General features: G+C 36.6%; 1 protein-coding gene across 2 annotated transcripts in view; it reads right to left on the reverse strand.

The window, feature by feature from the left end:
• Window positions 1–4,722: 4,722 nt before the first annotated feature.
• Window positions 4,723–13,761, reverse strand: part of RRP15 (ribosomal RNA processing 15 homolog) — a 47,176-nt gene continuing 38,137 nt past the window's right edge. The window contains exon 5 of one of the 2 annotated variants that reach the window (XM_032651014.1): window positions 4,723–5,240. In XM_032651014.1, the coding sequence (XP_032506905.1) occupies window positions 5,097–5,240 (144 nt within the window). In that variant the 3' untranslated portion in view covers window positions 4,723–5,096. The remainder of the gene's footprint in view (window positions 5,241–13,761) is intronic. The other variant, XM_032651003.1, reaches the window with a different exon arrangement.

Below are 13,761 nucleotides of genomic sequence, written 5' to 3' on the forward strand. Positions count from 1 at the left end.
ACTACCTATCACAGATATACTGAGTGGAGACAAACATCAGTCATGTTGATCCTAACAGATAAATTTAAGGAAGGAGCAGTATGAACTCTGCTTCCTTCAACTGAAAACCGTTTCCAAGTAAAAATGAACTTATCATCAACAGAGTACCGACAAATTAACCTCTTCACACCCCTAGACAAGCTTCATTATTCTAGGACTCCTATTACTGTACAATTACTGTACAATTCTGTTACAATAGTTTTTTAATGTACAACTTAGATTCCACTATAATAGTTTTTTAAAAGGTTATCTTTTAACAAACATTTTTAAAGTCATGGCACATAACTGATTTATTTCAAGTTATCACTGTTAATCCAAACTGGCACACAATCCAAATCATACAGTGGGCACGTACTGCAGGAAGTCGACTTTAAAAAGGAACAGGAGATTTGACTTTTTGATTTTTTACAGGAGCAAAATTACCCCTTATTTTGCCATAAACAATATCACTCAAATGATTCTAGTACAGTTCCTGGAACAAGTGCTCAATTAATGCCAGATAAATGCTTCACTTAACCTTCTAATTCTAGTAGGAAAGCTAAGTCAAGAATCAATGGTAGGGCTTCCCTGGTGGCGCAGTAGTTAAGAATCTGCCTGCCAATGCAGGGGACACGGGTTCAAGCCCTGGTCTGGGAAGATTCCGCATGCCGCAGAGCAACTAAGCCCGTGCGTCACAACTACTGAGCCTGCGCTCTAGAGCCCGCAAGCCACAACTACTGAGCCCACGTGCCACAACTACTGAAGCCTGCGTGCCTAGAGCCTGTGCTCTGCAACAAGAGAAGCCATGACAATGAGAAGCCCACACACCACAACAAGTAGCCCCCCCGCTCGCCACAACTAGAGAGCCCGCGCACAGCAACGAAGACCCAACGCAGGCAAAAATAAAAAAACAAATAATTTATCAAAGAAAAGAATCAACGGTAGCTAAAGCTATAAGTTAAAAATGTACCATTTGCTATTTTATGCATTGCTGCGGACTGAATTTTTGATCCCCCACCTTCCACAATTCATATGTAGAAGCTCTATTCTTAATATGATAATATCGGAGGTGGAGCCCTTTAGGAGGCAATCAGGTCATGAGGCCCTTATAAAAGAGGCACTGAGAAAGACAATCTCTCTCTGCCTCAAGTAGACACAGCAAGAAGTCAGTTGTCTACAAACCAGGAAGAGGGTGCTCATCAGACATCAAATCTGCCAGCACCTTGATCTTGGACTTCCCAGCCTCCAGAACCATGAAAATAAATGTCTGTTGTTTTTCCCACCCAGTCTATGGTATCTGGTATAATGTCCTGGACTAAGACACACACACACACGCACACACACACACACACACACATTCACACTTCCTTAAGAAATTACAAATGTTAAAAAGTATCTACTGATTTTTCAAATGTATGTTTTAAAAGTGAAATTCACGTGGCACAAATATATCACTATACTAAGTGCAATAATGGTACTCTGTGATCATTAAAAAAACTGAAAAAATAAAACTTCCATCCCATTTCACTTATGACTCTCTTATATTATATAATTTTATATTAATATAATTTATATATATATTAAAATTAGTATAATATAATTTTATATTAATAAACATCTATAATAAAATAAAATAAGTAAATCTGTATAGGGAAGAAACAAGTTATCCAAAAGATGTAATATCAACTTACTTATCTGACTACCTCCTATCTCTTCTAAATATTTATGCTCTATGATGAGTCCTTTACAGGCAATTCTCTCAGGCCTTACAATTCCGTACAAGGTCCTCAGTTTGTCCATGTTTCTGTTCACACTTCAACCTTAGGACTTCTCTGCTGTTATAGGTTAACTGGGACATCTTTAGGTGTCTAGAAACTGCAATTAAATGGCTTTATGGTTAAGTACTGTATTTACATGTCCTAAAGACCAGCACGGGAGGAAGGATTAGTTTAGTTGGCAGCCACTGAATATTAAGTATGTTCATATGTGCAAAACACAGTGACTGAAAAGCCTTCAGAGGTTTTCCAAAATTTAAACATTCCCTTTCACCCACTTATTCATATTATGAAAGACAAAATATTTTAAAGGATTGGACTTACCCTCAAATAAATCTTCCAGAACTTCCTATGGAGTCATTTCAGGTTCTAAGTACTGAAAGCGAGCCTTTGAATTAGTCCATCCAAAGCGTTTCCAAGATATATTTTTCAACGAGTAGAATAATACTTAATCTATGTAGAAGTCTACTTAACTTGAAAATAAATTCAGTATTCTAAGTTAAAGTACTAAACTACTGTAATGATTCTAAGTTATTGTCAGTCTATAACAGGTATTAATTTTGTGAGATTTCAACGCCTAAAAGCAAAAAATAAGCAACACTAAACTATGCTAATACTGAGAACATTCACCCCAGCCATCTGAATATCCAGATAAGGGAATAAGATAATACCTAGGTACTGGTTACCTGGTTACTATTTTCCATTGTTCTTTTTAAACAAACAAAAATAAAATCTTTTTATTACTCTATTACCCTAAATAGTTACCAAAAATAAAATCCAAATATTGTTATTTTTAGATTACTATGGGGGGGAGGGGTATAGTCATGCTGTTCTTTCTCTTTTCCCTCCTTGAAGAACTCAAAGACAATATCAGAAGTTAGGTGCAGAATTATTTATCTGATTGATGTCAGAATTTAAATGTTGTAGGGGGACTTCCCAGGTGGCGAAGTGGTTAAGAATCCGCCTGCCAATGCAGGGGACACAGGTTCAAGCCCTGGTCCGGGAAGATCCCACATGCCGCAGAGCAACTAAGCCCGTGTGCCACAACTACTGAGCCTGCACTCTAGAGCCCGTGAGCCACAACTACTGAAGCCTGCACGCCTAGAGCCCGTGCTCCGCAAGAAGAGAAGCCACCACAATGAGAAGCCTACGCACCGCAACAAAGAGTAGCCCCTGCTCGCCACAACTAGAGAAAGCCCACACGCAGCAACGAAGACCCAACGCAGCCAAAAATAAATAAATTTTAAAAATAAATAAATAAATAAATGTTGTAGGTAAAATATTTAGGGTAGAGATGACAGAGCTAGATTATTTAAAACATCCATCTAAAGATACAGAGTTTTAAAAATAATATGCTCATCCTTAGATTCATATATGGTGGTATTTTGCTTAAATATTTGATTGCCAATATGCAGAAATATTAATACATATAAAACATCCTATCTTTATGACAAAAATTATTTCACGTGATTTACATATGCTTTACACCTTCTAACATAAGTGATTTTTTTTTCTTATAGCAGCAACTCAATTTTATTTTGGAATAAAATGATTTCTGAAAGAAGAAAATCTGCCAATATTCTCTTCCTTCCTTTCAGTTTGAAAATCTTGCTCAATTTTTCTAAATTAAACTAATGACTACATGATAAGTTTATGTTAAAAAACAACTTTTTTACTAAACAAGAAGTTATTTACCCATTTCTATCACCTGATGTCCTATTCAGAAGAATTTTTGCAAAGCTTTAATATGATTCAGAAACAGATTAATAGCAGGAAAAAAAAAGTAAAATCTTTAATTCTGAGAAGATAAAAGTTTTTAGGTGCTGCAAATTTGTTTCTCAAAATTATCTACGTGTGAGGTTGTACTGAAATATTTATCTGTGTTAAGTTATACTGAGATGTTTAGCATGCTCATGTTACTACAGAGGACTAGTTGTTCACATTTATTTATATTACACTGACAAAATAGCAGTTCTATAATTTAAGAAGACACTAAATTTCAAAAGTTTGGATATATACAAAAATGTACTTTGAGCTCTGCTGGTTTAATCATTTGATATCTTAGATGTATACCTTCCTTTAGGGTAACAAATACCAGGCCATGGACTAATTTAACTTTGGCTACATAATACCTGTAACACCCAAATGGGTTTGCAAATATAAACGTCTCTGCTCTAGCACAGTTTTGAGGGGAGGATTATCCTTCGATATATAACAGATGCAAGCATGTGCAATTTGGTAGTAGGAGGGAACTATTTTTACTATGGAAAGATGGAGTAAGGGATGGACCCTTTTAAAAAAGAACAGATCACTTTTATTAAATAATTCCCCTACAAAGTTTGCATCTTAGGCCCAGTTTCACAGAAATTTCGGAATGATATTAAATAGCCCTGCTTTCTCTTCTCTTTTTGTTTAACACCTAGATTCTGAAAGTCATCCAATTTAATAATCTTTAAGACAACTATAAGAAATCAAGTCTCAAATCAGATGCAGACTATCTGTTGTCTAACTACCATTTCACTGGTCAGCCAGTCCATAAAAAAAGAATTTACGCTAACTCAAATATTTAGGGAAAATAAGGGAAACTAGAACATGTCAAATATGCTTCCTAAGAAATTATGCCTCATTGCATAAGTTAAATATGAGAATTTCCACCTCAGTAAATCTCTCATACAAAAATAACCTAACACTTAAAATAAATCTAAGCCATTATTTATATATATTACTTAGCATATAAAAGGAAATAATATAAAAGTAGAAATTTGATGTTTCTTAAATCATAATTGCCAGAGTGTCTAAAAATAAAATCATCACCCCAAATCAGAAATGTTATAATTTAAAAATTTGCTACATAGTTTTTCTCAATAGCTCACCAAAAAAAACACACCGACGCTTCCCCACAAAAAATATACATATATAGGTCTGTAAGTTAGAGGCTGAAAAATATTAACTTCAAGGAGTTCATTTTAATTATGAATTGATATTGCATTTCTACAACCCTTGGTGATACTTAAATAAAACACCAATATCCAAAAGCAACAGGTAAGCCTATAATGTACTTGGCAAAATGCATATCTCAAGTAGAAATATTTCTACAAACGTTCTAAAGAACAATGCTTAAAATTATACAAGGTCTGAAATATCATTTTAACCAAGTTTACATGAAAAAGAGAAACACCGAAGTTGATAATAGTAAAAGTCTTTTGGCTCTCTTACAAATGGTATCTTTATAATTCCCCAACTTTCAGAGCACGAGTATTTTTCTAGGAAAAATAAAATGGAAACTGTGTTTCTTATATAGCTTTATGTGTCAGAGTCACTTCCAGACCCCAGTCTGTTGTCATCTGGTCCATCACTTCCTTTGTCCCAGTCTTTCATGGATGCTCCCATCATGAAATTATCACGTAGGATAGCCCATCCTGGGCCCTCTTCTGATTTTGCTTCAGTCTGTGGAAAATTATACGATCAAAATATTCAGAAGTCAATTTCATCATAAGGAAATTTTAAAATTCCAAGCTATAAAACAAACCTGTCAACACTTTTATAATAGGAGTGAAATCAAGACATAGACTGACTTTATTTATACACTGTGATCATATATGCACAAATATGTAGTACTATGTTAAAATATTTCAGCCTTATAAAAGAACCATGGAGCAGAATTAAACTTTTTTTTTTTGCAGTGGGGGTATAATACAGTAAAATCTAGGTTTGGTATCAATTTTTAAAATCTTCTGACAATCAAAACAGACTTACAAAATATCGTTTAACATTCAGTGATAACTTATTAGAAAATGTTTGGCAAATTATTTTAACACAAAGAGAAATTTAACAAAGGTTTTTAACCCAAAATAAATTAAAGGCGAGAAAATGAAACTAACCTGATACTGTGCTAGGTTTTAATAGATGCTATCTCATTTAACATTTGATAAAAATTTGAACCAGGGCTTCCCTGGTGGCGCAGTGGTTGAGAATCTGCCTGTTAATGCAGGGGACACAGGTTTGAGCCCTGGTCTGGGAGGATCCCACATGCCGCGGAGCAACTGGGCCCGTGAGCCACAACTAGTGGGCCTGCGTGTCTGGAGCCTGTGCTCCGCAACAAGAGAGGCCGCGATAGTGAGGGGCCCGTGCACCGCAATGAGGAGTGGCCCCCGCTCACCGCAACTAGAGAAAGCCCTCGCACAGAAACGAAGACCCAACACAGCAAAAATAATAAATTAATTAATAAAACTCATTCCAAATTTCAAAAAAAAAAAAAATTGAACCAAATGTTCTTTATTTAGGTTATAATCTCACTGCCTGGCCAAATCATGGACTCAAAAGACTAATCACATGCTAAAACCATAAATATCTGAAACAGGCAATAAACATAATAGGTAGTCAATTCATTTTGTTTATTCATAGGATTTATATAAAACTGTGTAAGAGAGGCTAAGAATTACAGCCTCTTATTTCATGCTACAACAGTACCACCTTGTGGCATTCATTAAGTAATGCAGGATGCTGAACTCTAAACTGGTTTCTTTCCTTCATTCCACAAATATTTACTGAGAACTGCATATCAAATACCTTTCTTAGTGTTAGAAACAGAGTGATGAACAAAACAAAGTCCCTGTCTTCATGGAGCTAACAGTCTGTGCTTTTCTACTTATGCCATTCACAGAAATACACAATGTGGGAAAAATCTCTCTAAATATACGAGAACCCATTTGGTTAGAAAATACTGTTACCTTATGGGAGCCATTAATCATATAAAAAGCAATTATTAAGGGAAAAGATGTTAAAGACGTTTACTGGGTTAAGAGATTACTTATCTAATTCTGCTGAAGCTATCTTTTATTTTAAAAAATATAGCCCTGAAACAGTCACACCATTAAAAAAAAAAAAAAAAAAGGACACTATTACAAACAGGAAAAATCTCCTATTGGCTTACTCCTCAGGGCTTGTCCCTCAGTAGAACCCAAAGACTGGACAGCATATAAATGTGACCAAAGATTTGCAGAAATGACTTCGTGAATCAAACAGTGCACTTTGTACTATAATTTAACCAGCATAAAGAAACAAAAACATCTGTGCTAGGTTACACCCAACAGTAAAACAGTTCCAATGCTTTTCATGCCACACTGATAGAGAGTAATGAAGTAGAAAGGCAATTTATAACGCTGCTCATGGAGGATGCTAACACCTCCCCATCCCTCATCTCTACAGTGTCAAACCTACATTCCTAAAAACGATTTCTGCTTCTGTCAGATTAAATTACCTAACTGGATAAAAGGCCATTTTCCCTGATTCAACTGAAGTTTTCTTTGCCAATCTCTTCACCTTACTTAAGAGAGACAGTTGCTCCCAATGAACAGAGATCCACTCAGAACCAATAACTGTAACACTTCTCCTGCCAAATTAATTATTCAAAGTTTTCAATTAAATTCTAAAAAGTGTATGCTTCCTGGTACAGGCATACACAAATTACTAACTAGTAAAGACAGCCTGACATTAATGTTTGTGTTTACATGCGAGTATGCACAACGTTAATGGTGAGGCTCCACGTTTAAATAACTACACCCAACATGCTATGAACACGTTACCAACCCAGAGCAGGCAGATCCCACGTGACCGACCTCAATGCAGACTGGCTTCTACATGAGAGTTCACCCTGACAGCCAACTTCTGCCGCATCACACAGTTGCAGGCACAAGAAAGGAGGGAAGGAAGAAGGGGAGACGAGGACAAAATCTTAAACAGGCAGTTCAGAAAGAAAGAAAGGAATAACAGTGGACCAAAGGAAAGGATTCATTAATTTAAATGGTGAGACCTACTGTCTCGATCAAGACGATCAAGTAACTGTATGTTTCAGGCAAAGAGAGCGATCACAGCATAAATTCAAAGCTCTTCTCAATTGTCCAACTGGAAGATAATGAAGTAAAGCTTTACTGGGGGTTCTTGGTGGTGGCGTTCTGGTTTTCAAGCACTCATACAGTCTGCTTCAGTCAGTCTCAAAGTGTGGCCCTCACACCAGCATCAGCATCACTTGTTAGGAATTCACAATCTCAGGCCCATAAATACAGAAACATTAAAAAAACAACAACCCCCAAAACTTGGGCCCTGTTCCGGACCTACTGAATCAGAAACTCTGGTTTAATCTGTTTTAATAAGCCAACCAGCGCTTCTGATGCTCACTAAAGCCTGACAACCACCAAATAAAAGGACAAATATTTCTTAGAGACAGTTTTCTTTCACTGCTGTAAGACTAAGTACACTTTACGGCTGAGAGAGAAAAGATTTCAGATTTTGGAATCCAATGTCAGACACAGCACTGGATGCTTGACAGACTGCCATCATTCAAGCTACATTACAGTGGCATTTTTATACCACAAAGCAACAATATGGAGAAAAAAACTGACAACATAAAATTTAGTACGAACAAGTGTGGGTTAATATAGTTTAAAAACAGGTATTTTCTATAGTATCTCTCAAGACGGCAGCTCAAGAAAAAAAACATCTCTCAAGATGACCCTTTAACTTCTAATGCCTCCACATGCTGAAGAAATATGCAGCAAGAAAGAAGGCAGGGGATCCGTGTGAAGGCGGCTGTTTGAGCATAGACGACTAGTCCTGCTCAACCGCGCAGCTGAAGCAACAAAGGAAAGGTGACTGTTGTTGTAAAGACATAATCCACTAGGGCAAGATCCAAAGAGAAAAACAGCCACAGAGCTTTAGACGGTGGAAGCAGATGGACTGGAGGCAACTGTCCTGGCAAAGCCAAGGAAGCTGCGACCGTCAGGCTGACAGCTAACCCAAATCACGCAGCAGAATGTTCAGGGGAAAAAACCCAAAACTTAGAAACGGGCAGTTCTGGGTACTTCTGGAAGTGAGGGTAAGAACAGAGGAACCAAAATAAAGAGAACTGGGTGACAGTTATCTTAAGAAACAATCAGGTCTCTAGAATCCGTTCCCCACCCCACACTCCCCTGGCAGAACATTTGAGGTTTAACCCTGGAGAGGTTATGAGCTAGCACAGATGAAGGCATAGGTGCAGTACCAAAACCAAGGGATTAGGTTACTTACACACACACACACATTCCACCCCCCAACAATGAGTCCCAGCCTTCTTCTCACATTGGGCTCCCAAAAGGCTGGTCAGCAGATCTTTTTTCTCCAGGCAGGAGATCAGGAACACTCTAGAAAATCTGACCAGTTAATAATAAATAACCCACCGAGAGAAGCCTACATTAAAGCTCACACGTCATGTGGACAATATGCACATACCCAGAGTTTCCAGTAACCTTTTTAGGATTATTTGTTCTAGTCATGAACAGACAACTAAGGTTTATAAGAAAGAAGACAGAGAATAACATAAACACAAACATTTAAAAAGCAACTTGCTTGGGAGACTGGATTGACATATATACACTAATATGTATAAAATAGATAATAAGAACCTGCTGCATAAAAAATAAATAAAATAAAATTCAATAAATAAATGAAAAATAAAAAGCAAATTGCAGGAAAAAGAAACTATTCAGGTAGACAGCAGAAGAAGAACTACAATCCTGCAGCCTGTGGAACAAAAACCACATTCACAGAAAGACAGACAAGACGAAAAGGCAGAGGGCTATGTACCAGATGAGGAACAAGATAAAACCCCAGGAAAACAACTGAATGAAGTGCAGATAGGCAACCTTCCAGAAAAAGAATTCAGAATAATGATAATGAAGATGATCCAGGACCTAAGAAAAAGAATGGAGGCAAAGATCGAGAAGATGCAAGAAATGTTTAACAAAGACCCAGAAGAATTAAAAAATACACAGAGATGAACAATACAATAACTGAAATGAAAAATACACTAGAAGGAATCAACAGCAGAATAACTGAGGCAGAAGAACGGATAAGTGACCTGGAAGACAGAATGGTGGAATTCACTGCTGTGGAACAGAATAGAGAAAAAAGAATGAAAAGAATTGAAGACAGCCTAAGAGACCTCTGGGACAACATTAAACGCAACAACATTTACATTACAGGGGTCCCAGAAGGAGAAGAGAGAGAGAAAGGACCAGAGAAAACATCTGAAGAGATTATAGTCGAAAACTTCCCTAACATGGGAAAGGAAATAGCCACCCAAGTCCAGGAAGCGCAGAGAGTCCCATACAAGATAAATCCAAGGAGAAACACGCCGAGACACACAGTAATCAAATTGGCAAAAATTAAAGACAAAGAAAAATTATTGAAAGCAGCAAGGAAAAAACGACAAATAACATACAAGGGATCTCCCATAAGGTTAACAGCTGATTTCTCAGCAGAAACTCTACAAACCAGAAGGGAGTGGCATGACATATTTAAAGTGATGAAAGGGAAGAACCTACAACCAAGCTTACTCTACCTGACAAGCATCTCATTCAGATTCAATGGAGAAGTCAAAAGCTTTACAGACAAGCGAAAGCTAAGAGAATTCAGCACCACCAAACCAGCTCTACAACAAATGCTAAAGGAACTTCTCTAAATGGGAAACACAACAGAAGAAAAGGACCTACAAAAACAAACCCAAAGCAATTAAGAAACGGTAATAGGAGCATACATATCGATAATTACCTTAAAGGTGAATGGATTTAAATGCTCCAACCAAAAGACACAGGCTCGCTGAATGGATACAAAAACAAGACCCGTATATATGCTGTCTATGACAGACCCACTTCAGACCTAGGGACACATACAGACTGAAAGTAAGGGGATGGAAAAAGGTATCCATGCAAATGGAAATCAAAAGAAAGCTGGAGTAGCAATACTCATACCAGATAAAATAGACTTTAAAATAAAGAATGTTACAAGAGACAAGGAAAGGACACTACATAATGATCAAGGGATCAATCCAAGAAGAAGACATACAATTATAACATATACATGCACCCAACATAGGAGCACCTCAATACATAAGGCACTGCTAACAGCTATAAAAGAGGGAAATTGACAGTAACACAGTAATAGTGGGGGACTTTTAACACCTCACTTACACCAATGGACAGATCATCCAAAATGAAAATAAATAAGGAAACACAAGCTTTAAATGATACATTAAACAGGATGGACTTAATTGATATTTACAGGACATTCTATACAAAAACAGCAGATTATACTTTCTTCTCAAGTGCACACGGAACATTCTCCAGGACAGATCACATCTTGGGTCACAAATCAAGCCTCAGGAAATTTAAGAAAATTGAAATCATATCAAGCATCTTTTCTGACCACAATGCTATGCGATTAGAAATCAATTACAGGGAAAAAAAATGTAAAAAACACAGACACATGGAGGCTAAACAATACGTTACTAAATAACCAAGAAATCACTGATGAAATCAAAGAGGGAATCAAAAAGTACCTAGAGGACAAATGAAAATGAAAACGCGACGAACCAAAACCTATGGGATTGCAGCAAGGAAGTTCTAAGAGGGAAGTTTACAGCAATACAATCCTACCTCAAGAAACAACAAACATCTCAAATAAACAACCTAAACCTTACACCTAAAGGAACTAGAGAAAGAAGAAACAAAACAAAACCCAAAGTTAGTAGAGGGAAAGAATCATAAAGACAAGAGCAGAATAAATGAAACAGAAACAAAGAAGACAATAGCAAAAATCGATAAAACTAAAAGCTGGTTCTTGGGAAAGATAAACAAAATCGATAAACCATTAGCCAGACTCATCAAGAAAAAGAGGGAGAGGACTCAAATCAATAAAATTAGAAATGAAAAAGGAGTAGTTACAACAGATACCGCAGAAATTGCAAAAGCATCCTAAAGAGACTACTACAAGCAACTCTATGCCAATAAAATGGACAACCTGGAAGAAATGAACAAAACTTTTAGAAAGGTATAACCTTCCAAAACTGAACAAGGAAGAAATAGAAAATATGAACAGACCAATCACAAGTAGTGAAACTGAAACTGTGATTTAAAAAATCTTCCAACAAACAAAAGTCCAGGACCACATGGCTTCACAGGTGAATTCCATCAAATATTTAGAGAAGAGCTAACACCCATCCTTCTCAAACTCTTCCAAAAAATTGCAGAGAAAGGAACACTCCCAAACTCATTCTATGAGGCCACCATCACCCTGATACCACAACTAGACAAAGATACTACAAAAAGAGAAAATTACAGACCAGTATCACTGATGAATACAGATACAAAAATCCTCAACAAAATACTAGCAACAGAATCCAACAACACATTAAAGGATCATACACCATGATCAAGTGGGATTTATCCCAGGGATGCAAGGATTCTTCAATATATGCAAATCAATCAATGTGATAACCATATAAGAAACTGAAAAAAAAAACCATATGATTCATCTCAATAGATGCAGAAAAAGTTTCTGACAAAATTCAACACCCATTTATGATAAAAACTCTCCAGAAAGTGGGCATAGAGGGAACCTACCTCAACATAATAAAGGCCATATACGACAGACCCATAGCAAACATCATTCTCAATGGTGAAAAACTGAAAGCATTTCCTCTAAGATCAGGAACAAGACAAGGATGTCCACTCTCACCACTATTATTCAACATAGCTGTGGAAGTCCTAGCCACGGCAATCATAGAAGTAAAAGAAATAAAAGGAATACAAATGGGAAAAGAAAAAAGTAAAAACTGTCACTGTTTTGCAGATTACATGATACTATACATAGAGAATCCTAAAGAGGGCACCAGAAAACTACTAGAGCTAATCAATGAATTTGGTAAAGTTGCAGGATACAAAATTAATGCAGAGAAATCTCTTGCATTCCTATACATTAACAACGAAAGATCAGAAACAGAAATTAAGGAAACAATCCCATTTACCATTGCAACATAAAGAATAAAATACCTAGGAATAAACCTATCTAAGGAGGTAAAAGACCTGTACTCAGAAAACTGTAAGACACTGATGAAAGAAATTAAGGATGATACAAACAGATGGAGAGATATACCATGTTCTTGGATGGAAGAATCAATACTGTGAAAATGACTTACTACCCAAAGCAATCTACAGATTCAGTGCAATCCCTATCAAATTACCAATGGCATTTTTTACAGAACTAGAACAAAAACTCTTAAAACTTGTTTGGAGACACAAAAGATCCCAAATAGCCACAGCAGTCTTGAGGGAAAAAAACGGAGCTGGAGGAATCAGACTCCCTGGCTTCAGACTATACTACAAAGCTACAGTAATCAAGAAAGTATGGTACTGGCACAAAAACAGAAATATAGATCAATGGAACACGATAGAAAGCACAGAGATAAACCCACGCACCTATCATCAACTAATCTATGACAAAGGAAGCAAGGATATACAATGGAGAAAAGACAGTCTCTTCAATAAGTGGTGCAGGGAAAACTGGACAGCTACATGTAAAAGAATGAAATTAGAACACTCCCTAACACCATACACAAAAATAAACTCAAAATGGATTAGAGACCTAAATGTAAGACCAGACACTATAAAACTCTTAGAGGAAAACATAGGAAGAACACTCTTTGATATAAATCACAGAAAGATCTTTTTTGATCCACCTCCTACAGTAATGGAAATAAAAACAAAAATAAACAAATGGGACCTAATGAAACTTAAAAGCTTTTGCAAAGCAAAGGAAACTACAAACAAGACGAAGACAACCCTCAGAATGGGAGAAAATATTTGCAAAGGAATCAATGGACAAAGGATTAATCTCCAAAATATATAAACAGCTAATGCAGCTCAATATTAAGAAAACAAACAACCCAATCCAAAAAAGGACCTAAATAGACATTTCTCCAAAGAAGACATACAGATGGCCAAGAAGCACATGAAAGCTGCTCAACATCACTAATTATTAGAGAAATGCAAATCAAAAACTACCATGAGGTATCACCTCACACCAGTTAGAATGGGCATCATCAGAAAATCTACAAACAACAAATGCTGGAGAGGATGTGGAGAAAAGGGAACCC

The sequence above is a fragment of the Phocoena sinus genome, chromosome 1, assembly GCF_008692025.1.
Source record: "Phocoena sinus isolate mPhoSin1 chromosome 1, mPhoSin1.pri, whole genome shotgun sequence".
In the NCBI taxonomy this organism is placed as follows: domain Eukaryota; kingdom Metazoa; phylum Chordata; class Mammalia; order Artiodactyla; family Phocoenidae; genus Phocoena; species Phocoena sinus.